This window comes from Saccopteryx leptura, chromosome 8 (assembly GCF_036850995.1).
Source record: "Saccopteryx leptura isolate mSacLep1 chromosome 8, mSacLep1_pri_phased_curated, whole genome shotgun sequence".
NCBI lineage: Eukaryota > Metazoa > Chordata > Mammalia > Chiroptera > Emballonuridae > Saccopteryx > Saccopteryx leptura.
Window position 1 is genome coordinate 53841172 of NC_089510.1, and position 27880 is coordinate 53869051.

Consider the following 27880-nt stretch of genomic DNA (forward strand, 5'->3'; position numbering starts at 1 on the left):
AAAACTATGAACAAATCCCAGTGCACACTGCACATATCTTATTTTAAAGTAAAAAAACAAAACGGGAACAAATACAATATTTAAAATAAAGAACAAGTAAATTTAAATCAACAAACTGACCAGTATTTCAATGGGAACTATGCTCCTCTCACTGACCACCAATGAAAGAGGTGCCCCTTCCGGAAGTGCGGCGGGGGTGGATAAATGGCCTCAGGGGGTCGCAGTTTGGGGACCCCTGTCTTAGAGAATCACAGCGTGGCATCCTGCCCACAGCCTTTACTGAGGACTCGTGTGAGAAATAATCTGCCGGACCTCTTGGCTGTTTTGGCAGAAATGCTTTTGATGATATCATCCTCTTTGTGTTTTGGAGTTTTTTATATAAAGACTCATCAAATTTCTCATAAAATCTCAGTGTGGGGCATGGTGGGTGGGAGTGGGGAGGGGAGTTTTCTCTTGAAAAATGGGTGTGCTTTCTACCTTTAAATCACAAGAGCTTTGGGTCCTTCTTTGCTTTAGACCATCAGATAGTTAGCACTGAGTTCTGGGGTTCCTTACAGTAGTTTCTCCTTCACCCAGATCTCTGTGTGTCCCACATAATGCTTGACTCTTCTAAGTGAATCTTCCTATGTCAAAAGATTATTGAAAGTTTACTTTTATGGTTTTTTCATGTAAGTATCCCCCAGCCTCTCCAGTAACTGGGGGAGGAGGGAAACCAGCTGGCCCATCTAAACTGCCAGTGAAGTGCAGCTCTATGAGAAAGACAGCCTTCCACCTATCCCTTTGAAGCCCACGAGGCTGAGGTTCCTAGGATTACTCTTGTGACACAGACAAGGGAGGGAAGTGGAGAATGGAGGGCCTGTCCTGTGTTTTGCTTCAGGCAGATGGAGGGGGGGCTCTGGGCCTTCATTCTCTGCTGAATGTTTTAGGAAGACATGACTGCAGGTAACTGGGGGTGGGGGGATAAAATATTGGGAATCTGAGTGTGGAGAAGGGGTATAATTATTGGGGAAAAAACACCCACAAGATTTTTTTTTCTTTTAAATGTGCTGGTGGGCACTCAGATGCCTGCTAAGTAAAAGAAAAATAGTTTGCTGAGCTTTTACTATAAATAAATAATATGGGATTTATTTTCTCATTAAAGTCTGTTTTATTCCAAATAAATGGATATGTAATTATTAGTGTCCTCTGGGATTCCTCACTTTTGGTGTTACCTGAAAGGAAAGCTGTATACCAGTGAGAAGGTTCGGTATTCTCCACGTAAACCTGCTGCAGCTGTCCTTTTGGAATGTAAATTAAATGAGGAGGCTTCTCTTCATCATAAACGAGAGCCAGGATTTGGGTAGAACTTATTGGCTGCACTGGTTGATTAGCGGACTTGCCAATTGCTTAGGGGGTTAAACTAATTGGTGTTTTCCCTTGTAAACTAAAACATATTCCTTATTTCTCTCTTATATTTCTGCCTGGAAGGTCCTTTGAGATGTAGGAAAACAAGGATTGGGAGGGGTAGAGTTAGGTAAGCGGTGGGGAGAATCAGAGAAGGTCAGGTAGCAGAAGTAAATGCAACTTCCTGAACAATGATGTCGTTACACTGCCTGGTACCAGGGACAGCCGAGAACTGGTCACATCTCAAACATACTCTGGGCAGTTCTCCTCTTCTGTGGACACTCAAAGCAGCCATCTTCATATGGAATGTATCCAGGACAACACAAAGGATTGGGTTTTCCTACCAGATGCTCACTAATCAGGTGTCTTACCAAGTGTAAAGCTTTGCTAACACAGTCATGTACTACCTGCCTAATGACCACATAATATGACAGTGATCACATAAGGTTATAATGGAGCCGAAAAAATTTCTATCACCGAGTGACATTATAGCCATCATAATGTCGTAGCAAACACATCACTCACAGGCTGTAGCAAGGCTGGTGTGAACGAGCCCGCTGTGCTCCCAGTCCTCTGAAAGTTCAGCGCACGCAGTTACATATATACATAACACTTGACAATGGTGATAAATGACTACAACTGCTTTATGTATGCACTAACTTTTATTATTTCAGAGTGTACTCTTTCTACGTATAAATTTAAAAAAAATTTGCTGTGAAACAGTATCTGTGTTACACTAGCAACAGTCTCACACACTTTGTGTTTACCACCTCTCTTGATTGCATCATTTTCTCTTGTACTTGATTTAATCTCACGTTGTTTTATATAGCAACAACGTTTTTATATGTTGTACAGGATTGTAACCTAGGAGCAATAGGCTCTGCCATACAGACTAGGTGTGGTCATCTATACCATCTAGGTTTCCATAGATATACCTTATGATGTTCGCACAATGACGAAATCACCTGATGACGCATTTCTCAAAACATGCCCCCATTGTTAGGTGGTGCATGGCTGGAATTTCAAGGATGCAGATAAGCTTATTAAGGCAGAGGTAAAGTAGAGAGAAGTCCAGGACTGCCAACAGCTCTGAGTCCTTTATTGCAGCAGCATCAGGATGCGCTGTGGCCCCGATTAACATGCAGGGTTTCTATGTGTTGTATGCTGCATCATATCACCTGCCCTGAAGGGTACTTACTTTTTACTTACATAGTTGCATAGCTTATGTGATACTTTCCAGGAAGCCATGCCCATAAAGCCCCAGACTGCAGGTATGTTTACATTAAAAAGTCTTAGATAGGCCAGATAATTTCTACTAAAAGTGTTCCATAGTAAGAATCATTAGCTTATTTGCTAGAAATCTGTCATTAACGGTCTGGTCAACTTCTTCCTTTTCTAGAAGTGTACCCCCCCCATTCATCCCTCCCATGCCTCCCTCACAAACACCCCTCAAGGAGAGAGTATGGATTGCAGACCTGTTGCTTAACTGTTTCCTTCTCACTGTCAAAGTGAGCAAGATACAATAACCCTGATCAGAAAAACGAAAGCCAGCATTTTTCTAACTTGACCAAAATCATTCCAGATGGTCTTTGTGATTTCTAAGATAGTTGGCAATGATCTTCTCCATCAGCCAGATGCTGTAAATCTTTTGTGGAGATGTTAATGCCCTAGTTTCCAGTGAGGAAGTGAAAGAGAGGGAATGCTCCACGAAGTCTGTGTGGCGGAGGACGGGGAGGAGGTGGGGTTGGCCTGCTGGGTTGACAGCTGCCCTTTTGTTTATGAGACCTGGATTCAAGCCCCTGCATTATCCCCAGTGAGTTCTGGGCCCTGGGGAAAATCTCTATCCCTCTTAATCACAGTCTCCTCATCTGACAGTGAAAGGACTAGTCCAAAATCCACCTTTTGGCCCCAGGTTAGGAACTCCTGAGCCACATGATGTAAAAATCTTTTGTAACATGAAATGCTATAAACTGATCGTGTCTGTGACCCCAGATTGCTTGCAGTGTGGTGGGAGTCAGCCTTCAGGCAGTAGATGTGGGTATAGAACAGGTGCCACTAGCGTACGGTGACGATGCTGAGCGTGCTTTGCACACCTTTGTCTTCTCTTTAGGATCCACAGTACTGCACCTCTGTTCACGTGCTTTGCAAAGGGTATTCCATTCTCAGCGGGGCAGTCAACTGACAGAGAACAGCTTAGTTGTTGACTTATAGTGTCAGCCATTTGGGAGTTGGGTTGAATTGAGTTAGTTGTTTGGATGAGATTGAGCTGAGGAAGCTGAGCTGGGGGAAAAATTGTGGTTGAGTTCTTTAGAGATAATCCCATCCCCCCTCTCCCCCCTCTCCTTATAGCTCAGAGGGAACCATTATAGAGCGTGAAGCTGGTGTGAAATCGCCTTGGTGGGCTAGGTGGGGGTGGGGAGGAAAGCTGGGGGACGTGGCTCTAATTGTGTTTGGACTTCTTCCCCAGGAACTGTTGACTTGCTGTGAAGAAGGGAAAGGGGAGCTCAAGGATGGCCTGGAGGTGATGCTCAGTGTGCCCAAGAAAGCCAACGACGCCATGCACGTCAGCATGCTGGAAGGTAGCTGTCCTCTCGGCCTCCCCGGGGCAACCTCAGCCTCTCTTAGGCCCAGAGAGCTTGTGTCATGGGAGGGAAGTGGCATAAAGTCAGCCGAGGCCAGAAGAGAGGAGAAATGGCTAGTGTGACAGTTCCTCTGGCGGAGTGAGTGGAGCTGTCAGCTAACACCTCCAGGTAGGACCAGGCCGGAGCCGTTTCAGGTATGTGGACGGCTTGCTGCCTGCGAGGTAGTCTAGGACAGGCCGTGATCTCTGCTGCAAATGTGCTGCAGCCTGGCCCACAGCAGTCCTGTTCGTCTGCAAAGCATTTGCATTGCACTTGTCAGCAGAAGTAGAAATCCTGCATGCATGAATATGCACACACACTGTCTTCAGCCGCACACCCTTCCTTTTTCTTTCTTTCTTTCTTTCTTTCTTTCTTTCTTTCTTTCTTTCTTTCTTTCTTTCTTTCTCTGTTTATTTATTTATTTCAAATGTATTTATTTAAGTGAGAGGAGGGAAGATAGACAGCCTCCTGCATGCACCCTGACCGGGATCCACCTGGCAACCCCTATCTGGGGCCTATGCTTGAATCAACCAAGCTATCCTCAGCTAAACCTGATGCTCAGATCAACCATGCCATCCTCAGCGCCCAGGGCCAAGACAAACCAATCAAGCCACTGGCTGAGAGAGGGGAAGAGAGAGAGAAGGGGGAGAGAAAGGGGAAGAAAAGTAGTTGGTCGCCTCTCATGTGTTCCCTGACCAGGGATTGAACCCAGAATGTCTGCCTGCTGGCCGACACTCTATCCACTGAGCCAACCAGCCAGGGCCGTGCTTCTTTTTTTAATTGTAGTAACCTAAGCTTTACCATTATAATCATTTTTAAGTGTACAGTTCAGTGGCATTAAGTGCATTCACACTGGTGTACAACGACCCTTATGCCGTTCCCAGCAGGTGAGAGAAGTCCAGCCAGGTAAACCTGATTGGACTTCACTGAAGTACATTCAGTCTGCTGGAACCGTGTCTTGTCCTGGGACCCAGAAACCTGGTAGAGTGAGATTCCAATAAAGTGCTCTTAACACCACAAAACAGGTGGGCAGAGCAGACATATTGGGGTGGAAGTTCTTAGACGAGTTGACTCATCCCAGTCGGGGCTAGCAAACAGGTGTTGAGGGAGGTAAGTGTACTTTGTCATAAATATGTAAACCTGTGGGCTGTTTTTTCTCTTATGGGCTCTTTCTCTCCCGTCACACCCCCCCCCATCTAAAAAACTTGGTCTGATCTCAGTACTTTAGCAAGGAAGCCCTAATTTTACATGCAGAGGAGCCCTGGTTATCTTCTCCAGACTCAGCAGTAGCAATTTGAAGATACTTGCATTGTCAGAACTTCTCCACTCTTTCATTTTCTGTTTGCACCTGCTCCCATCCCTGGGCATGCCTTTCTCCCCGAGCCTTTCCCTGACCTGTAGTCTGGGTCTCCCTGCCCCAAGTGTGGTCTTTGGGCCAGCAGCAGCAGTAACGGCACCTATGAGCTTGTCAGGACTGCAAATTCATGCGCTTCACCACACACCCACTGAATCCCGCTCTCTTGGGGGGTGAGGGGTGGGCAGGAATCTGTGTTCTCACCAGCTCTCTGGGTGATGCGTATGCACAGGAAAGTTTCAGAACCTCTCTTAAAGATGTCAAGTGGTATAAATATCAACTTGTGAAGGTTTATGCATCATACTGTACAAGAGCAATCAAAGGAAATAGTCCTGGGAATGGAATATAAGAAATAGAACCACGACAAATAAAGTGACGTCAAGGGCACTCCATCAGGCAGTGTTTGTCCTCGGCTCCACTCTGAGCTCCAAGTCAGGGGTGGTGGAGAGCTGAGGAGGAAGGCTCCGTGGGGCTCACCCTCGCAGGAGGTCCGAGACTGACAGTGGAGCTGTGACAGTAGAGCTGTGGAGAGGTTGCACAGGACCTTTGCAGGAAGTCCCACTACTACTGGTTACGTGTGGGAGAGCTGGTGCCGGAAGGGGCATCTGATTACAGTTCTGAAGAGCGGTCTACTCAAGTGTGCAGGCGTCTCAGGAACCCGCCGAGCAAGAAGGCGCTGTGGGAATTGAGGGCTCAAACCTGGGAAGCCTTCCTCCAAGCTGGGCGTGGAACGTGGCACTACAGAGACTCCACAGGGTGGAAACGGGTGTTTTTCAGGGTTCGACGAGAACCTGGACGTGCAGGGGGAGCTGATTCTCCAGGATGCCTTTCAAGTGTGGGATCCGAAGTCACTGATCCGGAAGGGGCGGGAGCGGCACCTGTTCCTCTTTGAGATCTCCTTGGTTTTTAGCAAGGAGATCAAAGACTCTTCGGGACACACGAAATATGTTTACAAGAATAAGCTACTGGTAGGTGGGGCAGGTGGGGTGAGACAAGACACCCTGCTTTCGTAGAGGCCTTGGGCAGGAAGGGATCTGGACCACTCCGCTCCTCTCTCCCCCTGGCCACACCAGAGCCGTCCCGGACAAATGAAAGTGCCTCCTATTTGGAAAGCTCCCCCTCAACTCCCACTTCCACGTTTTTAGAGTTCACAGTTCTTCTTCCTATTTGCTTTTAGCACCTCCCTCTTCACGTTCCCTCCCTGCTACCTGCCCAGGCACCAGCCTGTAGGTCCTTCCGTCCTGGGTAGATGAACAAAATAGCCAGTCTATTTAAGTGTGATTGACAGAAGCCCCTTCCTCGGTCCTCTCCTCTTTGTTGCCTTTCCCTTCCCACCCCAGCCCTAAGCTCCCCCACTGCCCTCCCCTTCCCCGCCTCTCACAGGCATTTCCTGTCTACAGACCTCAGAGCTAGGTGTGACCGAGCACGTTGAGGGGGATCCCTGCAAATTCGCCTTGTGGTCTGGGCGCACCCCATCCTCAGACAATAAAACCGTGCTGAAAGTAAGTACCGCTCTGGGCTGGGCACAAGACCGGGACTGGGGGGAGAGGGGTGTGGGCGCCTTACACCTAAACGCTGGGGCCAGGGGATGCCACAGAGCCCCTGGGCCCGTCTTGGGAAGGCAGCATGGCCTGGGTATTGAGAAGCAGATCCTGGCATGAAAGTAGACTCCACAGCTCAAAGACGAGTAGTGTCCTAAGTCCGTGCACGTGGATGAGCATAGAGTGAGGAAGGCAGAGTGTGGCCTACCGGGTTCCTCAATAGGGCCCACTTAAAGATGTTCTGTCCATGTGTCCCCTTCAGGTGTCAAGGACAGCAGTTGACCCTTTGACAAAAGGCACCTTGGTTTGCTCCACATTCATCATTTTTTCCTGAACAGTTTGTACATATGCTGTAGTCTGCTCAATGCTGTGGAGGTTAGCTATGTGTAGGATATGGACCCTGTGCCCTGGGATCGTGCATTCTAGAAGCTCTAGTAAGTCACGCTAGCATGGGAACTCTGCTGATTGAGGGGGTTGTTAAGAAAGGGCCTTTCACCAGGCGACGGCCTTGAGGAGTCATTTCAGCTCCGCAGAGCCTGCGCGGGCTGGGGACAGTCGGTGCTGTGGTAATGCTCGTCTCACTGGACAGAGACCCTGCCACCCACCAGTGGAGCCTCCGCCAGTCATTCGCTCATCAGGACGTGCCCATCACTGAACCACCAGCATAGCTGCTACTTGTCCTGAGACAGAATTACCTGAAAGGAGTTCCACAAAGACTACTGGGATTCATGGAATGGGAGCAGTGCATTCAATTAGGTTTACCAGGCTGAACACCGAGGGCTGACCTTCAGTCAGCACAGCCTGTAGCCATTGCTAGGTGTTGAATGTCCTGGGCCTGTCCATACCCATTGGTTATTAGCTTCTGCCTTCAAACGCCCCCTTGTGGCTCCTCCCTGTGCTGAAGTGTTAATCCCTATCCCAGAAAGGGCCTCCAGATACTGCTCCAGCCCCTGGGCAGATAGCAGATTTGGTCACTACCTTACAGGATATTAAGTACTTTGAAATCACCCCCGTACAAGTGTACATTGCGTCTTGGGCTCATAGCCCTGCTCTAGGAGTTGGAGAAGCATGTCCCTGGGATTGAAGGGTCCTAGGTATAAAATGAGAAATACAATCGCCCCTCGCCATATCGCGGTTCACTTTTCATGGCCTCACTGTATCGTGGATTTTTAAATTGTATATATCTAATTTTGTATCGCGGATTTTTCACTATATCGTGGGATTTTGCAGTATATAGGTATTTTTATATATTTATTATTTTAATTCTTTTTGCGGTAGAATAAGCATTTTCTAGAGTGTAGAAGTGTTTAAGAGTGTAGGAAGTGTTTATAAGAGTGTGGGAAAGGTTAGTAACAGTGTGGGAAAGGTTTATAAGAGCGTGGCAGGATTTATAAAGCCTTAAAATATATATAAATAATAAAATAAGTATAAGGTCGCTATTTGGTGGGTTTCTGCCTGTCACAGGGGGTTCTGGAATCTGACTCCCGCGACAGACAAGGGGCCACTGTACAGTCCCTGAACAGTCGGCATCTTAAAAATGATGGACGTAGCCAGTAAGAGGAGGGTCGGAACTGTTTTGGCGGGTGAGGGGACGGGGTTCTGACCCTTCCTCCCTGTGGCTCTCCAGGCCTCCAACATAGAAACCAAGCAGGAGTGGATCAAGAACATACGCGAGGTGATTCAAGAAAGGATCATTCACCTGAAAGGAGCGTTAAAGGAGCCGATTCAGCTCCCCAAAACACCAGCCAAGCAGAGGAACAATAGTAAGAGGTAACGGCGTCTTTGCCCCAGCGCTGCCTCACAGGCTCCGGTGCGGGAGAGGGGCGGGCCTCGGCGTCCGCACGGGGGTGCGCTGCGCGTGGTACCCCTCTCCGTGAAGCCCCGCACTGCCCTACCTGAGATGAGGTATCTCCTCTGTAAGCATCTTACAGCCAGTCACTGTCCATTCAATTCAGCGGCTTCACTGTGCGCCTCTTAGTTGACAGACACCCTGCAAGTGCTACAAGAAGATAAAGGGGGTGTAAGATGAGTCCATTCCCTCAAGAACCATCTAACAGCCATGTCTCACACGTGAAAGAGCGAGTGGGGGAGGGCAGGAGGGCAGTGAAAGGGCACACGAGTGGACTGTCTGGGCAGGGCAGGCGGAGGGCAGGGCGCGCCCTGGCTGATAGACAGCGGAGGGCGCTGGGCTGTGGTGTGTGGGGGTGGGGGAGGGGGTTGTCATGGCAGCTCTCGCAGCCACACCCCGGAGCCCTCACCCGCATTCGTCTGAGAAAAGCAGTGTGATTGGGCAGAAGAGGACTTATTTTTTTATATCTTCATCTCTGTGGGCCATTCTGAATCCCAGTTTCCCTTAGATGGGAATGAACGATTTCTTAAATATTTTTTTCTCAAGTCTCCATGTGACAGTCACTACAGTGACTCTTTTGGAGAGCACTGAAAAGAAAGCATACAAAAAATTTCATGTCAGTTTTTTTTGGAGGAAAAAAAACACATAAAGAGCAAAAACCAGAGATGCTGCAGTGATGGTCCTGGGTGGTAGCAGGCTCTCCTCTCCTCCCCATTCACGAGTGGAATGAATCTGGAAGATTGATCTGACCCTTTGGTGCCAACCAGGACGCGCAGGCCGGAGCGCCACTGCGGGGCCCGTGGAGTGGCGGCATCAGTCAGAAGGATGTGGTAGCCAGGAGGAGGGTAGGATGAGCTGGAGAGAGCCACCTCCACAGGGCAGAAGCCCCCAGGCCTGCGTGGCCTGGGCACCGTCCCCCTCTGTGCTGGAAGAAAAAGTTATGACTGTCCCGGGGGAAGGGTTATTTTGGTTTCAATGACCTATGTTCAGAGTCCAGGTGAGAGATAGACCCAAGCACTAGGGACAGACCCTGCTGCAGAAAGACCCTCCTTTGTAAGGAGACGGAGTGGAAGGAAGTGGTCGTGAGGAGCTGAATGTCCAGGACCACCGTGGGAAGGCTATTCGGGGGGGTTGGCTCGGGTCACTCTGTGAGAGAGCCTCTTTTTCCTACAGTAGGAGAGTTTGAACATCCCTAGCACATGGGGTGGGTAGATCTTGGAAATGCCTCCACCTTGTCTCTGTCACGTCTGTGACAAGACGGTGAGAGATCTCTGCATACTCTGCAGAGAATAGCCAGGCCATCTGTCATTCCCTTCGCTTGGCATCCTGGCTAAGGGGACAGGGACAGCATGGACGGGGGAGTGGATTGGCTTGGGGAACACTGCCCACTCTCCTGGATGCGCTCCCTACCTCCCCCGGAACTGATTTCCTCTGGAGGGGCCCAGAAGCGCCCACAACAGGCCAGAACAGTGGGAAGCAGAAAGTACAGCCAGCTCTTAAGCCTGGACAAGTGGTGGGGAGCAGTGGCCTGGGTATCTATAGCAACAGAGGAGCTAACATCCTTTATTGTTGGTTTTGAAATGCATCACATGATTTCTTTTTATGGCAGGTTTTCCTTCCTACGAATGTGTGGCTTATGTTATTAAAATAAGTTGGCATTTTCCAAGCCCACAGGGGGGGTAAGAGAGCAGTCGACTTTGAAATATTCTGGGTGAAAGAAAACACTTTTTATGACTAGTAGACACTGTGTATATAGCTGTGTATCACATGTGTGCCCATGGGCACACACATGTTCACATATGCTCAGTTGTCATTGAAACTCTGTGACACAGCTTCAGTATATGGGTGTTTTGCCCATGTGGTAACATTCTCAGACAGCAAGCTCCCCTCCCCCCCAATGCCACAACTTCTCCATAAGCAGCAGCAGGGGTATAACTTTCATAAAAGCCTCCATGGGAAGAGCATCATTCCCTGTGCTAATTTATCCACCCCCTGGCCCAGGCCTCCTCCAGCTTTCTTCTGACACAAGCCATTGAGCCTGCACCCGTTCCCAGGAAGCTACTCCCTCTTGGCCCTGGCTGTGGGTTCTGTGCAGCATTGGGACACAGCTCTAAAGCCAGAGAGTTGAAGGAGCCTGTGGGACATGTGGGACGGTGCTGTGGTCCAGGGGACCAGGAAGGGGTCCAAGTGCCAGCGGTGCACTTCGGAGACTGTCTTATCAGACGCAGAGGAGCACAGCTGTCCCGAAATCTGCTGTGGAATCTGTGACTGTTCTCCTATCTTTGAAGATGCCTTGGCCTTCTGGGTTTATAAGAAGTCATCATAAATTAGCATGACATCAACAATACCCCCCAAAGTGAGGGCAATGAACTCCTCCACAACCAGGAGTCGAGGGTCCAACCTCGGGGACTTCCCAAAGATAATCTTCCCTGGAGAAAACACCCCACTCTAGTTTCTGGAGCAGTCAAAACACAAGTTAAAAAACATCGGTTCTGTTTTCTGTATAGTCCAGCCATGTACCAGCCCCATCCCGATACAGGCACAGAAAAACTATGTGAATACCTGAGCACTGCATCGTCACAGATACCCAGTCAGCTGGGTAGAAGCCGAGGTCCTAAGTAGGATGGACCTCTTCCTAGTGCCTATGATAGACCCAGTCCCGGCAAAAATGAATAATTGCCCCCTCTGCACCATGGACCAGAGGAGTTCTGGAGAGGGAGTCATTTTGTGTTCGGTTACCAACAGAATGATTATGTTTACTAAGTACAAGAGGTTAGTTACATCACTGAAAATCACACAGGGCTGCTCCTGTCAGTGGGATAATTTTAGACAAATCTCTGCTCCAAAGTACTGAGGCTCTGCTCCGCCCGCCCAGCTGGAGATCCTGTGTGCTCTAAACCCACAGTGGCTCCCCCCACCCCCACCCCTGTGTTTTCTCTCTTCTTCCCGCAGGGATGGAGTGGAGGATGTTGACAGCCAGGGGGATGGGAGCAGCCAGCCAGATACCATCTCCATTGCCTCGCGGACCTCACAGAACACAGTGGACAGTGACAAGGTAGGACACTGCCCCAGTCTTCCTCCCCCTAAGACTTCTTGTTGACTTGAGCACCCCTGGAGAGTTACCCCCAAAGGAATTTCTCCCGCTCTGGAGCCTGACCCGAGGAGCCAGTTGTCTCTTTGTAGGGCTGAAGGAGGTATGTCACACGTGGAGGTCTTGTCTGAGGGACGAGCCTGTCCCCTCCTGGGGTGAGAGCTCAGCAGATGTGGGAGTGGAGAGTGCGGGGCTCTGGGTCTCTCTCCTCCTGAGATGCCCCGCCCGGGCCGCTGGGGCCCCTCTGCCCTCTGGGAGGCCTGAACTCAGGGAGCTGAGGCCGTGGTAGGTTCCCAAGACCTTAGCGGCTGTGACTAGCTCATGTTTATAATGATTTGAATGGGTTCATCTCGAAGTTAGACCAAGATCAGTGGTTTGAGAAGTGACCATGGAGATGCTGGTTGCTGGGAGCCTCCTGGCTATCTGCAGGGCTCCCGTGGGAATGATGCCTTCCTCAGGCCGACTTTGGGGCTCGTTCCTGAGAAGCCAAGGACCAGAAAGTGGTGTGTGTAGGGATGGAGCAGACTTGTGAGAAAGCCTGGTCATTTGCTCTCTTACATTTTGGAGTAAACAAAGTTAGGCACTCTCTTGGGAAGAGGAAGAAAGGAGACTGTAGCCCAGACTCAGTGCGTTTGCTCAAGCTAGGGGGGGACTCAGCCGTCTGGATTGGCAGCAGGGACATGGCCAGGTTTGTCCCTGACCCCACCCTCATTTGCTTACCTTGGGGTCAGAAGAGTATGAGAGGATCTTCTGCTGCCTGTGAGTGATTTTATTAAGGAAGGTGAGGATTTGCAGAGACTATTTGGCCCTAGTTGGTCTAGACCTAGAGTTTTGGCTTAGTCCTTCAGCCTTAGGCAACGGGCTGTGTCCCTGCCTCATTTTAGTTTTGTAAGTTATAGCTATTTCTTTTTTTAAGATGATCTGCATTCATTAGGATTTTTCATAATTCTTTTTTCTTACTGGGGGGAAAAAAAAAAGACTGCTCCCATATCTCCTAAGATCATGATGCTAAATCATACACTAGGCTAGTGTTCAAGGGCCTTCAAGGTAATGCTATCTGACAGCCTGCCTTCAATTTACTACACTGTTTTGACCATCAGAGTAGATGGAAAATTGTGTGGTTTTTTTCCACTTGTAAAAATATACAAGTGGAAACTATTTCTATGCTTTCCTTTCTCCTCTGATCTGTTGTTTAGAAATACAACCTAGAGTACCCTACGAATGAAAGTTTCCTTTTAAACAGTCAGTGGGTGGTCAGCCAAGTGCAGTGTTTCCCATGTTTGGACGTAGCCTATTAGTCTCACGGTCCGGGGACTTCCTCCCCGCTGCTGCCCTGTCCTCCTGCAGCCCTGACTTACAGACACCTCTGGCAGAGCACTTGTCCTAGGAGGCCATCGGCCCCAGCCACGCCTTGTCTTCTGGCGAGGTAAGTGAGCCTAACTGAGAATACCTCTGGCGGCAGGCATTTCGTTGTCAGTGAAGAATCCCGGTGCCTCCTGCACATTACTCTGTAAGTCAGGAAACAGAGGCCCAGGAAAGCTGAATGACTTGCCCAGGAAAATTCTAGTAGAAATTCTAGCAGAGGCTAGAATCCAGATCTTCCTGCTTTACTATCATGTTTTCCCCCTCTAAAAGTCAAGGCCTTGGCCTCCCCATGCTGAGATGAACTCAGCCGATCAGTCTTTCTGCACATTCCACAAAATCATTGGTCACTTAATTGTGAAAAAGCAGCCACCATGTGCCGAGCTCTGTGCTGGATCCCGTGGAGAAATGTGGACGACTTGTTGGGTGTGAATCCTTCTTTGTGTAATTTCCGTTGTGTGTGTGTGTCCAGCCAGGCTGTGAAGCCCTGATGAGGGTGTCGGTTCTGTCTGTCTGTTTCCCTGCCGTGCCCCCGGCACCCAGCACACACGGATGGTTAGAATTTCAGGAGTGAGTTAACAGGGGACAGAGTCCCTCATCTCAGGGAACACCAGCATTCAGAGGCAGCGTCAGCAGGTGGTTTAAAAGCAGCCAAACATGCAAACATTGTAGTTTTAAATATGCAGAGGAGGCCTAGACACGTCCTTACTACAGGCAGAAAGCTTTAGTCAGCCGGAGAACCCCGGCTTCCCTCTCAAGCCTGGGGGAACGGGGCGGTCGGGAGGCGACGAGAGAATCTGCCTTTCGTACACGAATCCTGGGGACCACTGAGGAAGACACGCTTTCAGAATGAGACAGGGCCTGCCTGTGAGCATGCGTGTCATGTGGGATGTGCTCACCCTTCTGCGTCAGAAGAGCAAGACGGCCGTGTGTCCTTGACCTGCTCACTCCTTCATCAGAGACCCCATTCACGGGTATCTTTCTGTTTTCCTGTAACTATAGCAGTAGACCAGGAAACTGGACTCCGTTGGTTTCCAAGTGGTCAGGTAAACAGACCCTGAAGAAGAGAAAGATAATAGAGTGAACTGATTCAGGTCAACTGAACTGTATTCAACAGCAGAGCAAACGGAGGGTGGCTGTGGGGAGGGATGGGGCAGAGCCGCCTCGCAGGGTCAGGGTCACGTCAAGAACCGGTTTCCTGGAAAGGCCCTGGCCCCCTCCTCCTCTCCTCATCCAGAGGAATTAGACTAGTGGCCCCACCGGGCTGGGTAGGTGAGGAAAACATGAGCATTAAAGGGCCAGTACAGACCTATTTGAGTCGCACCTGTCTAAATCACCCTGCATGTATTGCGTGCACTGTGGTGGGGAGGAAACAGTTTGGACACACCTGGGTTTAAATCCCAGCTCTGGCATTTAACCATCTCTGTCATGTTGCATGAATTACTGCGCCTTAACGTCCCTATCTATAAAACAAAGATAATACTCATCTCCCTGAGGCATTGGGAAGAGGAAGTTAAACACGTTTACTCGGCACCTGCTAGACATTCGGTAAAGGTTCATTTCCCACCCTTGTTACAGGGGGAGCAGAAGTGTAGGTACTGTGAGTGAGAATGCCCACTTATTTAGCAGACCGTGAAGATCTTTCAAAGTTTCTGAGTAGAGTTCTGCCCTCTGGGTTCATCCTGCATTAACTAATTGTCAGTGGGCTCTTTTCCCCTATTAGACCTAAAGAGTTGTAGCTTCACCTTGTATTCTGTCTATATACAGGAGAGCTAGCCCTTAGAATCCAAGGCTTAGGTAGTTGTGCTCAGTAGTGGCTCATGGGTAATTTTATTACTTAATGGGTTATAATCCATTACTGTCAGGTATTCATTTTAATACTCAGGTTGTACCACCTTTGGCCAGTGGTAACCTGTAAGGCTTTATATATGTGAAGACAGTTGTCTTGACTCTTTCCTGTTTAGGTTGGAAGTCCTCAGTTTCTCCAGCTTTATTTAATTTTAATTTTTATTTTTGTGTTTTTCTTGCTGAGAAGCGCAGAAGCAGAGAGACAGATTCCCGCATGTGCCCAACCGGGATCCACTCAGCACGCCCACTAGGGGGCGATGCTCTGCCCATCTGGAGCATTGCTCTATTGCAATTGGAGCCATTCTAGCGCCTGAGGCAGAGGCCATGGAGCCATCCTCAGCGCCCGGGCCAACTTAGCTCCAATGGAGTCTTGGCTGTGGGAGGGGAAGAAAGAGATAGAAAGGAGAAGGGAAGGGTGGAGAAGCAGATGGGAGCTTCTCCTGTGTGCCCTAGCTGAGAATCAAACCCGGGACTTCACACACCGGGCCGACACTCTACCACTGAGGCAATCAGCCAGGACCTCTAGCTTGTAGTAATATATTTTCCCTATCCTACTGGCCTTTCCCTGGATGAACTCTGCTATGTGATGATCTATAAAAAATGGAGCACCCAGAATGCCACATAACACTGCAGATGTGACCTAAATGATGCAAATGCAGCTTCTCATTCTAGGGCTGCTCTGCCTCATCTCCCTGAGCTGGCACACCATGTCCAGGAGGGGTGGACACTGTTGCTCATAAAATCACCTGTGTTCATGGACCACTCTTAGTTGGGCAGGTGACTTAGTAACCTAAATGCTGGACTGCTTTATATCTATTAGATTTCCCTTATTTAATTACACCCCTGCCTGTGTTGAATGTAAGTTATTTTTTCCAGTATATCAGCTACATCTCCTGACATCAGGTAAACATACCTCTGTGGCTTTATCTAAATTCTTGCTAAAAAGACAAAGTTGAGGACAGAAAACCAATGCCCAGCCCCCTCCTAATTATTACCCAGGTTTTAGCACTCGGAACCCTCCTTGTCTGACTCTTCTTTTTTGTGTGTGACAGAGAGAGAGACAGAAAGGGCCAGATAGGGACAGACAGGAAGGGAGAGAGAAGAGAAGCATCAAATCTTTGTTGCAGCTCCTTAGTTGTTTATTGATTGCTTTCTCATATGTGCCTTGACCAGGAGTGAGGCCAGAGCTACAGCAGAGCAAGTGACCCCTTGCTTAAGCCAGCAACCTTGGACTCAAGCTAGCAACCACAGGGTCATGTCTATGATCCCATGCTCAAACCAGTGACCTCATGCTTAAATCGATGACCTCGGGTTTTCAAACCTAGGTCCTCTGTGTCCCAGTCCGATGCTCTATCCACTGTACCACCTAAAGGGTCAGGCTAACTCTTCTTTCTAGGAAAGAAAACCACACACACGTGCATGCGCACACGCACACACACACACACACACACACACACACACACACACACCCTTCTTTATAGCAGGAGAGCTGGGCTGCCTTACTTAAGTTACAAATCCTCCCTTGATGAGGAATCAGTATAATATTCTTAGTTTTGAATTAAATGCTACACCAACATGGGTGCCTCAGTAAATGACATTAATAACTTTCCCCAAACTTGCTTTTATTCAATCCTCAATGAGTTTGCGTAATTAGGTTCTACCTCACACCTATCCCATGCAAAAGTGTGACTTCCCTGAAGGCAGATGGGTGTGCTTGTGTTGTTGTTCATGGTAGTCCGAGCCCCTCCCTCTTCTTCCCAGGATTGTGCTCATGCTGCTCTGATCATTCCACTGTGAAGTGTCGTCTGCCTATTCCCATAGACAAAGGTCTAGGCATAGATATTAAGTGATGGGGCTTTGGAACCGCACTTCAAAGAAAGCCAAAATTATAGAATTCTAGTCAAGCAAGGCTGAGTGATGAGGTGGTGGTGAAGAAATGTCTTGTTGTTTAACATGATGTATATCGGCTGAAGAACTTCCAGCTGATGGCACGGAAACAGCCATCTGCGCTGTGATGGTCCCCGTGCATGTATGCACCGTCTGGGCTCAGCATGCTGGAGACACTCGGTAAATGCTTGTTGAACTGCACATTCCAAACACATACTATTAGAGATACTCTTTGCCTGAAAACCACTATGGATTTCTAGACATGTCGAGAGTGGCTGAGACAGAGAAATTAAGGTGAAAATGAACTGCAGAAATGGTGAGAGAGAGAGCAGTGCTGGAACCACCTGGGTCTGATTGTGATTTGAATAAGGAATGTCAGCATGTGAACATGATCTAAGATGCAGGATGGGCTGCAGCGAGCTGAAGGGGGATGGCTAAAGGCCCTGAGAGATTTCAAGATCTAACTCAGTGATTTTTTTTTAAATCTAGACTGTCAAATTAATGTAGTGGGTCATGACCAAAATGTTGTTTTACTGATTGGGAGAGAAGGCTATGTTCAGAGATAGGGTTCACCTAAGGGGAAAGTTAAAGATTCCTACCATGTTACTCACTGCAGCAACAGGACGCGTATAACTAGGGGCGAGGCAGCCGGGCTGCTGGAACCTTCTGGGAAGAGACTACTGTAGAGCCTCACCTGGCTTAACAGAACATTGTAACCCTGAACCCTGCACTCTGGGAGCACATAGCAGGCCAGTAGGTGCAAGAGCTGTAGTCAGAGAGCGTCTGGCCTCTGCACTGGTGCACTGGTGAGGGCCCAGCCCCTGCACTGGTGCACTGATGCGGGCCCGGCCCCTGCACTGGTGCACTGGGGAGGGCCCGGCCCCTGCACTGGTGCACTGATGCGGGCCCGGCTCCTGCACTGGTGCACTGGGGAGGGCCCGGCCCCTGCACTGGTGCACTGGTGAGGGCCCGGCCCCTGCACTGGTGCACTGATGCGGGCCCGGCCCCTGCACTGGTGCACTGGTGAGGGCCCGGCCCCTGCACTGGTGCACTGAGGAGGGCCCGGCCCCTGCACTGGTGCACTGGTGAGGGCCCGGCCCCTGCACTGGTGCACTGATGCGGGCCCGGCCCCTGCACTGGTGCACTGGGGAGGGCCCGGCCCCTGCACTGGTGCACTGAGGAGGGCCCGGCCCCTGCACTGGTGCACTGAGGAGGGCCCGGCCCCTGCACTGGTGCACTGGGGAGGGCCCGGCCCCTGCACTGGTGCACTGGGGAGGGCCCGGCCCCTGCACTGGTGCACTGGTGCACTGATACAGGCCCGGCCCCTGCACTGGTGCACTGGTGCACTGATGTGGGCCCGGCCCCTGCACTGGTGCACTGGGGAGGGCCCGGCCCCTGCACTGGTGCACTGGGGAGGGCCCGGCCCCTGCACTGGTGCACTGGGGAGGGCCCGGCCCCTGCACTGGTGCACTGAGGAGGGCCCGGCCCCTGCACTGGTGCACTGGGGAGGGCCCGGCCCCTGCACTGGTGCACTGGGGAGGGCCCGGCCCCTGCACTGGTGCACTGGGGAGGGCCCGGCCCCTGCACTGGTGCACTGAGGAGGGCCCGGCCCCTGCACTGGTGCACTGGTGCACTGATACAGGCCCGGCCCCTGCACTGGTGCACTGGTGCACTGATGTGGGCCCGGCCCCTGCACTGGTGCACTGGGGAGGGCCCGGCCCCTGCACTGGTGCACTGAGGAGGGCCCGGCCCCTGCACTGGTGCACTGGTGCACTGATACAGGCCCGGCCCCTGCACTGGTGCACTGGTGCACTGATGTGGGCCCGGCCCCTGCACTGGTGCACTGGGGAGGGCCCGGCCCCTGCACTGGTGCACTGGGGAGGGCCCGGCCCCTGCACTGGTGCACTGGGGAGGGCCCGGCCCCTGCACTGGTGCACTGGGGAGGGCCCGGCCCCTGCACTGGTGCACTGGGGAGGGCCCGGCCCCTGCACTGGTGCACTGATGTGGGCCCGGCCCCTGCACTGGTGCACTGATGAGGGCCCGGCCCCTGCACTGGTGCACTGGGGAGGACCTAGAAATGTGGAGACTCAGCAGTGTCAAGGCTAATAAAAACCCTATCTGTTCATACTGGGTCATAATTTTCACTTGACAGATTCTTAAAACTATCAAGATAATCCACCCAAGGTTGGGTCTCCCGACTTACCTGGGGTCCAAGCAAGTGAACCACTCACTAGAGATCCAGCTCATTAAATGCACTATATTAAAAGGGGAAGAAAATGTGATGGAGACATTCCTCAGCACTCCTGTTCCTCTGGCCTTTGTCTGGGGTGGGGGTGGGGGGCTGCAGGCCCGTAAACATTCCTTTATAGGGAGAGGTTTATGTTGCCCCCAATCCAGTAACAAAATGCTTGCTAAGTCTTAAATAAATACCTGAAAAGAGTATATAACTGTGTTTCCTATTACTAGGGTTTAGAGTAGATGTATCTGAAATCTAACTTGGACTTGATAAGCTTATGCGATCTTAAATCTGTGTCACACCCTGTGCCTGAAGGGGTAGTAGGCCAGAACCTTAGATAGAGAGGCATTCTGATTTTTCTCAATGATTTCTGATGCTGGTAATCACTCCAAATTAGGAAAAATGCTATCTTCACTTTAAAGTTTTAAGCCCAGATTGTGATTCTTTTTTTCTTCTTCAGTTTTTCAAACAAGCCAAGTGTAGGACTAGGTTTGAAAACAGCCTTTCCCCCTGGTACAGTTCCTTTGTGACTTTGCTCTGTGGTGGCAATGGAGGAGGGGGATGGTGGCAGTGGGCAAGAAAACTCACGGACCCCTGGTCCTTGGGGCGCCAGAGGCTCCCTTCCTGAGGCTCTGCCACCTCCCCAGAGCACAACTTCCTCTCTCCTGAGCCACACTCAACAGAGTAAAACGTGCTGGCTTTTTAACAAAATAATGAAGTGTGAGCAGTTGAGGTCACAGGTTTTCCTGTAAATGAAAAGTTGCTCAAATAACTAGCTTCCGGAAACTGCATACCACCAAAGGGTATGCAAGACACTGTATTGAAAAATACAGGGTGAGACAAAAATACAGTTGTTCATGTGGAAAACAATACAATAATTAATAGATGATAATACAAGAATAAACCTTGCCCCACCCTGTATATGCCTGATCCACAGGGCAAAGTCCCCCATGACAACATTACTTTACTAAATAATTTGATTTATGTTCCACAGCTTGAAAACCTTCCTTGAGAGACCCACCTTTAAATCACCAGAAAAAGCAATTAAGTTCCATAAAATAAAGTAGCCAATGAGCAGTTTGCCTCACACGGGAGATCGGAGGTAGAGCTCAGAAGTGCTCCACTGGTGCTCAGAGCACTGCGTTGGCGCAGTCTCCTTGAAGGTCCCTAGGGGCAGCCCCGCACAGGTATCTTACAGAAATGGGGAGGCAGGAGAAGGTGACTTGCCAGTAGATTAGATCAGTGTGTGATAGCTGCCCAGTCGGTCGCCAGAGGCCAGATTTGACGCAGGCAAGTTTGGAACTTGGAAACATAGAAATTTGGGGGAGGAAAGAACCCGAGAGATCATCTAGCCCTCTGCTTTCATCCTGCTCAGAAGAAACAAAATGACTAGTTCAGAGTTACAAAGCCAGGGAATGGCAGACCTAAGACGCAAAGCCAAGTCAATTTCCTGCCTGTTAAAATTGGGTTAAAAACATAGTACTTTTGAGGTAAGCCTGATAGTTCAGGTTCTAGATCCTTGCAGCAAAAAGTGAACACTGTTGTGACCCACTTCTCCAGCTGCATCCACACCAGCCCCTCCGGGCCCTGGTACATCTATAGTGACCCAAAGGTAAATGGAAAACTAGTTCCGTAGCCCACTCCATGTCTCTGGGGCTGACATATGGTGAAAGGGAATGATAATTTCTCAAGTATTAATTAATGCCTATCACAGACTCTTTCATACCAAGTACTTGTGACTCATGTAGTGGCCTTGGTGGGGGTGTGATTCTGCCCAGAGAGAGTCTTCACGCCTCTCAAGGCAAACTCCTGGTTGGGTGCCGAGGGCTTGGCAGTGAGCCGAGCGCTTGGCAGTGAGAAATTCAGTGGTTTCCAGCCACGCTGAGGTGTGGCGAGGCTGCTCCCAGCCGCCGAGCTGCCTGCGAGCCAGAGTCTCTGGAACCCGCTCAGCCCAGCTGCAGCCCAGCACGAATTCTTATTCTATTTCTTAAATTTTGGTGGAAGGAGAAAACAAATCTCAGGGGGAACCAAGATGTCAAGGTGGATTAGCTGGCGACAGTCCAAGGCAAACAAGACCCAAGTGAGTAGCGCCCCTCCAGCTGGGTGCGTTCTGCGGGGGAGACAGGCCCGAGCGGGGGCGGAGGGCAGAGCAGGGAGGGCGGAGAGGAGCAGCCGCTCTTGGCAAGGACTTCACGGGAGTGTTCTGCACAGACCTCCTGGCACGTCAGGTGCCCTTTTTTCCTTCTGTGCCAGTTAAAGAGACCATGTTCTCTTAGTGTAGGGCAGAATGACTGAATCCCTTATCAAAGCTAATGGTAGGGCAGTATTGTTCTTAAAACGTCGTGCTTCTGCATGATTAGCAGTGACACCAGGGGTATACTGTCTGGAGGTAAGCGATGGGAGGGGGGGGGGGTGAAAATGAACTCTTCTAGAAACTTCAGGCAGATATACCGATAGGAATAAATGTCTGGAACCAAAGTGGCGAGACTCAAAGTGGGGCAGGTGAAGGTGGCCTTGAATTGGGGCTCGGCTTTCAGTGGAATCACCGTGACCTGTCATGCTGAGCTGTCAAACATGACGCACATTATCTGAGGCCATCACACAGGGTGCTCGGGAAAGCCTTGGATAGACTAGTGGGGGAATAGCACCCTGTTTCTTGCTCTCAAGCTTAGATTGAAAATGCTTGCTTGGGTCTTACCCGCCTGGCAGCTCTCTGTCACTTCCTCACAGCTGATGGGTACTGCCCACCTGCCTGCCCTGACCAGAGTAACACAGGGGACGGGTGTGGGGTTGGATCTAAGAGTTCTTGTCATTGGGGTGAGATGATGTGATACTATTGCCAGAAAGAAGGGGTTTGTCAAGAGAAACAAGCTGAATGTTCTCTGTGGTGGCCTCCCACTGGGGCAACACTGGGGACTTGGCTTTGATTCAGGGCCTCTCCCAGGGCCACTAAATAGCAGATGCCCTCAGGGGTGCCCTGGTAGCTATTTGTATTGTGAGAACTGTTAGAAGAAGATGAGGAGCCGTGCAGACCCATTGACGGGATCCACTGCCTGGGTTTCCAGGGCTACTGACCTGCAGTGTTCCTCTCCTGCGTGCTCGGGATGCGTCTGTCCCTGCTTGTGTTAGAGCAGCCATGTTCTGCAGCCAAGCTACAGTCACTTCTCAACCTCTTCGTATGTTAGGGCTGAAGGTGAAATCTGCCAAGTTCAGAATGTTCATATACTATCATTTTTTTAATGCTCTAATTCAATAGTTTTCAGCCACCGGTCTGCAGACTGGTGCCGGTCCACAAAAGAATTAACCCCCCTAAAGTTGTATGAAAACCGTTGCTCTGATTGATTCTGTTTGGAAGTGCTGATGATTGAGGGATATCACAGGACTAGAAGTTCAGGAGAGCTCGCCCTCTCACTGCGTGGCCCCTGGTGGTGCTGGCTGTGGGATGCTAAGGGACTGCTCCTGGACACATCGCTCTCTGCCCTGCCTCAGCTGCTCCTCTCTCAACTCGATGATGTACGAAAGACAAAGCCAGGCTCTGTATTTTACGATGTCCATCTCTGTCTCCTGCTAGCTGGTGTCCTTTCAGCTGCAGGAATGGGGTTGAAAAGTTTGACTTGCTGTTTGCTGTTTCTCAAATATACATGGACCACAGACTGACTTAGAGAGCACTAGAGGATATTACAAGTTCATTATCTTTTCTTTTCCTTAGGATCTTGATGTATATCTTTTTATCTCATTAATTCATCAACCATTTATTGAGTTCCTAGACAGGCACTATTCTAGACACAGAGGAGATGGCAGTGAACTCAACAAGCAGGACAACTTGGTGGCCTGCTTAGACCTTTCTCTGTTGTGCTAATATTAGCCCAAATGTGCTCACTTTTAAGGCATTTAATGTGCTCACTTTTAAAGCAAGTAATGCACTAGGATTTACTTCATTTTTTTTTTACCTTTACCTCCATGTATGCTTCTGTGAAAGACACCATTGCAGCTTTTATTTAAAAACAACTCAGTTCTTTTTAAAAGCTCATTTGGGAGTTCTTGAAGGTAATTCCCACATATTTAATTCCCTGACTCATAATCATTTCAAACCAAATGCTAGATCTTCTCCCCCTCTGTCATCTTTTTGCTATAATTTCAGTTAGCAGATTCCTGATTAAGAAAGGTTACTTTCATATTAGATAGACAAAAAGAAGAGAGGAAGTATTCACAGACCCTCAAATATTACTGAATTTCTTCTTTCTCATAAAGCAGGAATATCAGAGGAAAATTCTTCTTACAAAAGAAAAAGAAAGGTGGTTGTAATTTTTAAAGTAAAAGTTTATGAGGGAATGATCCGCGGGGAATAGTTTTGTTAAAGGAAGGTACTTCAAACTGTGGAGTCTGGAATCTGTAATGCAGACTCTATCTTACTCCCCAGCCACTTCACTTCACAACCTCCCAAAACAGAATGGCCACAGTTTTTATGCTTCTTTACACACAGGCTATTAAGAACCTTTATTACATTCATGAAAAATTTCTCAAAAAATCCCAAAAGAAAAAGATTTTTAGGGTATGTTCTCTAACATTTAAACTTAAGGTAATACTTTTTTTTTAGCGAGAGAGAGAGGGACAGACAGGCAAGGGAGAGAAGCATCAATTCTTTGTTGTGGCACCTTAGCTGTTCATTGATTGCTTTCTCATATGTGCCTTAACCCGGGGGCTGCAGCCAAGCCAGTAACTCCCTTGCTGAAGCCAATGACCATGAGCTCACCCTGGGCTTCAAGCCTGCAACCTATGGGCTCAAGCCAGTGACCATGGAGTCATGTCTCTGATCTCATGCTCAAACCTGAGACCCTGCACTCAAGCTGGTGAGCCGGTGCTCAGGCTGGTGAGCCTGTGCTCAAGGTCGTGACCTCGGGGTTTCGAGTCTGGGTCCTATGTGTCCCAGGAAGACACTTTATCCACTGCACCACCAGTCAGGCAAGATAATACTTCTAACGGACATATGAAGTCCAATCCACTAAGTGGGTTGTGTTATTTAGAGGGCAAACAAGTAGGCACTACCATAACACATAACTAAGCACAAAAAAGTTATCTGTTAATGGAAAAGAATGATATTAGTTAGAAGCAGAATAGAAAATTATTTCAAATATATTGGTACACTGAATTCATTCTTTTATTGAACAGAAATTTATGGAGTGTCCACTGATGACCAGTTACCAGGGAGAGTCAGGATAGATAAGAACAATCTCTGTCCTCATGCCATAGTCCTCTAACTTATCACCCAAAGTGTCCCATAATTGATACCAAATAGAGTGATTCTATACATGTTGCATGTAGTTATGAAAGGAGACAGCCCTACTTAGCACTTTCTTTATGCCAGTTGCTGTGCTGAGCATCTGAGAAATTATAAAAATGTATGTGTCAGATGAGATACATACTTACCATGCAATATGCTACATTTTATAACAGAAGTATACCCACATTGAACAACAGAGTTAGCCTGGGAACCTGGGAAGACTATTTACACCAGAAGTGATATTTGAACTTGACCTTGAAGCTCATCTTGCTTTCTGTTTCTTCATCTTTATATCAGTTTTGAGCCCAGAGTAAGTATTGTAATTATAGACAGTCTGTAAAACAGCAGTGCTACCAATACATCTATATCAAAAAAAGTATTTTATTTTAATGTAGAATTACACTTTCTTTTTAATACACTGTTAGCTCTGATGGAAACTATTCAAAAATTCCCTTAGAACTTTTACTGAACCTTTTACTTCCTCACACTCATCTAATGCTTAAATGAGGAGGAGCATACAGTAAGTACTGTCTTATACTTTTCCCCATATAATGAACCTGGGTAATTTCATAACAGGATCTGTAGAGCTGCTTCACTCTATTTGATGGCTACATAGTAGTCCATTACTTATGGTAGCATCGTTTATTTTATTTTATTATATATCCCCCCCGAGAAGCAGTCAGAGAGACTCCTGTATGCACTCGACCAGGATCTACCTGGCATGCCCACCAGGGGTGATGCTCTGCCTATCTGGGGCGTTGCTCCATTGCGGCCAGAGCCATTCTAGCACCTGAGGTGAAGGCCATGGAGCCATCCTTAGTGTCCGGGCCAACTTTGCTCCAATGGAGCCTTGACTGCAGAAGGGGAAGAAAGAGATAGAGAGAAAGGAGAGGGGGAAGTGTGGAAAAGCAGATGGGTTCTTTTCCTGTGTGCTTTGGCCGGGAATCAAACCCGGGACTTCAACACACCAGGCCGACTCTCTACCCCTGAGCCAACTGGCCAGGGCTAGCATCGTTTATTTTACTAGTCCTCTGTTGATGGGTGTATGGGATGTTTTCAGTCTTTTACCATTACACACAAGGCTGTAATCCTTGTTCAGGTATAGTTTCTCACACTTGTGAGTTGTGAGTATATTAATAGGATAACTTCCTAGAAGTAGAATTACTGCATCAAAGGGAATATGCATGTTAAATTTTAATACACATTGTCAAGTCATCCTTTATACATGTTAGACCAATTCATACTCTGTCCAGCTGTGTGTGAGTGCCTGTTTCCCACAGTCTTGCAATCCAGTCCATCATTAATATTTTTATCTTTTCCCATCTGATATCAGATTCTTTAAAAATAATCCACATTCGTTGCTTTTATACGTTTTGTTTAACTGATAATATTGTAACTATATTATTTTCTATTATTTTTATTGAAATGTACAAAATTTAATCTATACCATTATCTACTGAGAGTTACAGGCTTATCTGGTTCACTAACTGTTATTGATACTCTTATTCCTATGAATAAAATACATTCCTATTCACAAACATCTGGTAAAAATATACATGTTGAAAATGTGTAAAAACTGCTAAACAAGTGAGTGGATAATTATAAAGTGAACATACATGTAATAGCCATGCAGGTCATGAAAGCAGGACATGGCCAGCTTTCCAGAAATGCCTGTGTGCCCCTCCCTGGTCACAGCTGGGCCCTCTTCCCCTAGAAGCAGCTGTTTTCCTGGCATTCATAATGATAGTGTCTTGTCTTTGCTTTGTAATTTCACCTCCTATGTATGTGCTCCTAACACAATATAGTTTCAATGTAGCTATTTTTATATTTTATATGAATAGAATCATATTGTATGTTTTGTGTGTGTGCATCTTGTTTCTGTCACTCAACATGTGTTTTTATGGAATTCATCCATGCTGATGTTTAGACTTGTTCGTTCATTTTCATTGCTGTATAGTATTCCATTGTGCGAGGATACCACAATTTATTTGTCCGTTCTGTACATGGGATGTTTGGGGCTACTATGAACAGTGCTGCTATGAATACCCTTGTATATAAATATCTTTGTGCACATGTACTTGAGTTTCTCTTGGCTGTAAAGCTAGGAGTGGAGTTGCTAGGTGATAGGCTACGTTTATATCTATCTTCAGCTTTACTAGATGATATAAACTATTTTCTTTTAATATTGCTACCAAATTTACACTTTTACCAATATACAGGGGTGGGGAAAAGTAGGCTTACAGTTATAATACAAATAAATAATAATATAAGATCTACCGGAAAGTTCTGTCCGTTTCTATCACAACAAGTTTTGACACATAAGCACGTTTATTTGGCGCATGTGTGCCTCTCTATTTTTATCACTTAATGTATACATACTGATGTAGCAAATTAAATAAAACAAAGTTGATTCACCATTAGTCTTATGTGTGAAGCGATAGTGTACCCATGGCTACTGATAAAGTTCATTTACATCACTGTAAGTTTTACAAATTTCAACAAGGAAGAAATGCTACAGAAGCATGTCTGTCGCATCCACCATATTCCCCGGACTTAGCACCCTCCGGCTATCACTTGTTTTTGTCCTTACAAAATTTTTTGAAGGGCAAAAAATTCAAAAATGAAGAAGATATCAAACAAGCACTGGTTCAATTTTTTGCATCAAAAGATAAAACATTTTTCAAAAATGGGATATACAAATTGCCCTCATGCTGGCAAGAAATCATTAATAATAATGGCAATTATATTATTTAATAAAGTTTATTGATGGTAAGAAAAATTTGTATTTTGTTTTATTCCCAAAATGGACAGAACTTTCCGGTAGACCTTATACAAGAATAAACTCTGTGTTCCGTGTACTCACAACTGCTAATCTACCTTTGCCCACCCCTGTATGTAAAATTTTATGTTGCTCTATATCCTTGCTTCTAATTAAAATTGTCAAATATCAGAAATTTTGCAGGTCTGGAAGGTATGTGGTAATACCTGCTTATGGTTTCAATTGCATTCCCATACTCACTAATGAGGTTGGATACCTTCTAGTATTCTTATTGGGCCTTAGTATTTTCTCTTAGTATTTTCTCTCATTTTATAATGTCCATATTCAAGCCCTTTGCCCCTGTATCTAGTGAGTTGTCTTTTTTTTCTTACACATTTTTAGGAATCCTTTATATGTTCTAGATATTGGCCCTTTGTTGGTTATACATGTTATAAATATCTGCTCTCACTCTGTGGCTAGTCTTTTTACTCCCTCTACTTTGTCTTGATAAACACATAACTTGATATTTTAAAGAAGATACATTGGTAAGTTAGAGGCTCATATGATGTGACATATGAGACATTTCTTACATTTAGCATTCACCATTTATTTCTCCACAGAATAGTGAACCAACATGGACACTTAATATATAATGCAGGCTTCTGCCAG

General features: G+C 47.8%; 1 protein-coding gene across 8 annotated transcripts in view; it reads left to right on the forward strand.

Annotated features, from left to right (window-relative positions):
* LOC136379840 (kalirin) overlaps positions 1-27880 on the forward strand; it is a 635535-nt gene that overhangs the window by 508777 nt on the left and 98878 nt on the right. For 7 of the 8 annotated variants that reach the window (XR_010746806.1, XM_066347435.1, XM_066347437.1 and 4 more), the window contains exons 29-33: positions 3851-3962; positions 6136-6326; positions 6759-6860; positions 8527-8669; positions 11701-11803. Coding sequence is in view for 7 of the 8 variants with exons in the window: in XM_066347435.1 (XP_066203532.1) it covers positions 3851-3962; positions 6136-6326; positions 6759-6860; positions 8527-8669; positions 11701-11803 (651 nt within the window). In the remaining variant the exon portion in view is untranslated. Of the gene's footprint in view, positions 1-3850; positions 3963-6135; positions 6327-6698; positions 6861-8526; positions 8670-11700; positions 11804-27880 lie in introns of those variants that run through there. The other variant, XM_066347441.1, reaches the window with a different exon arrangement.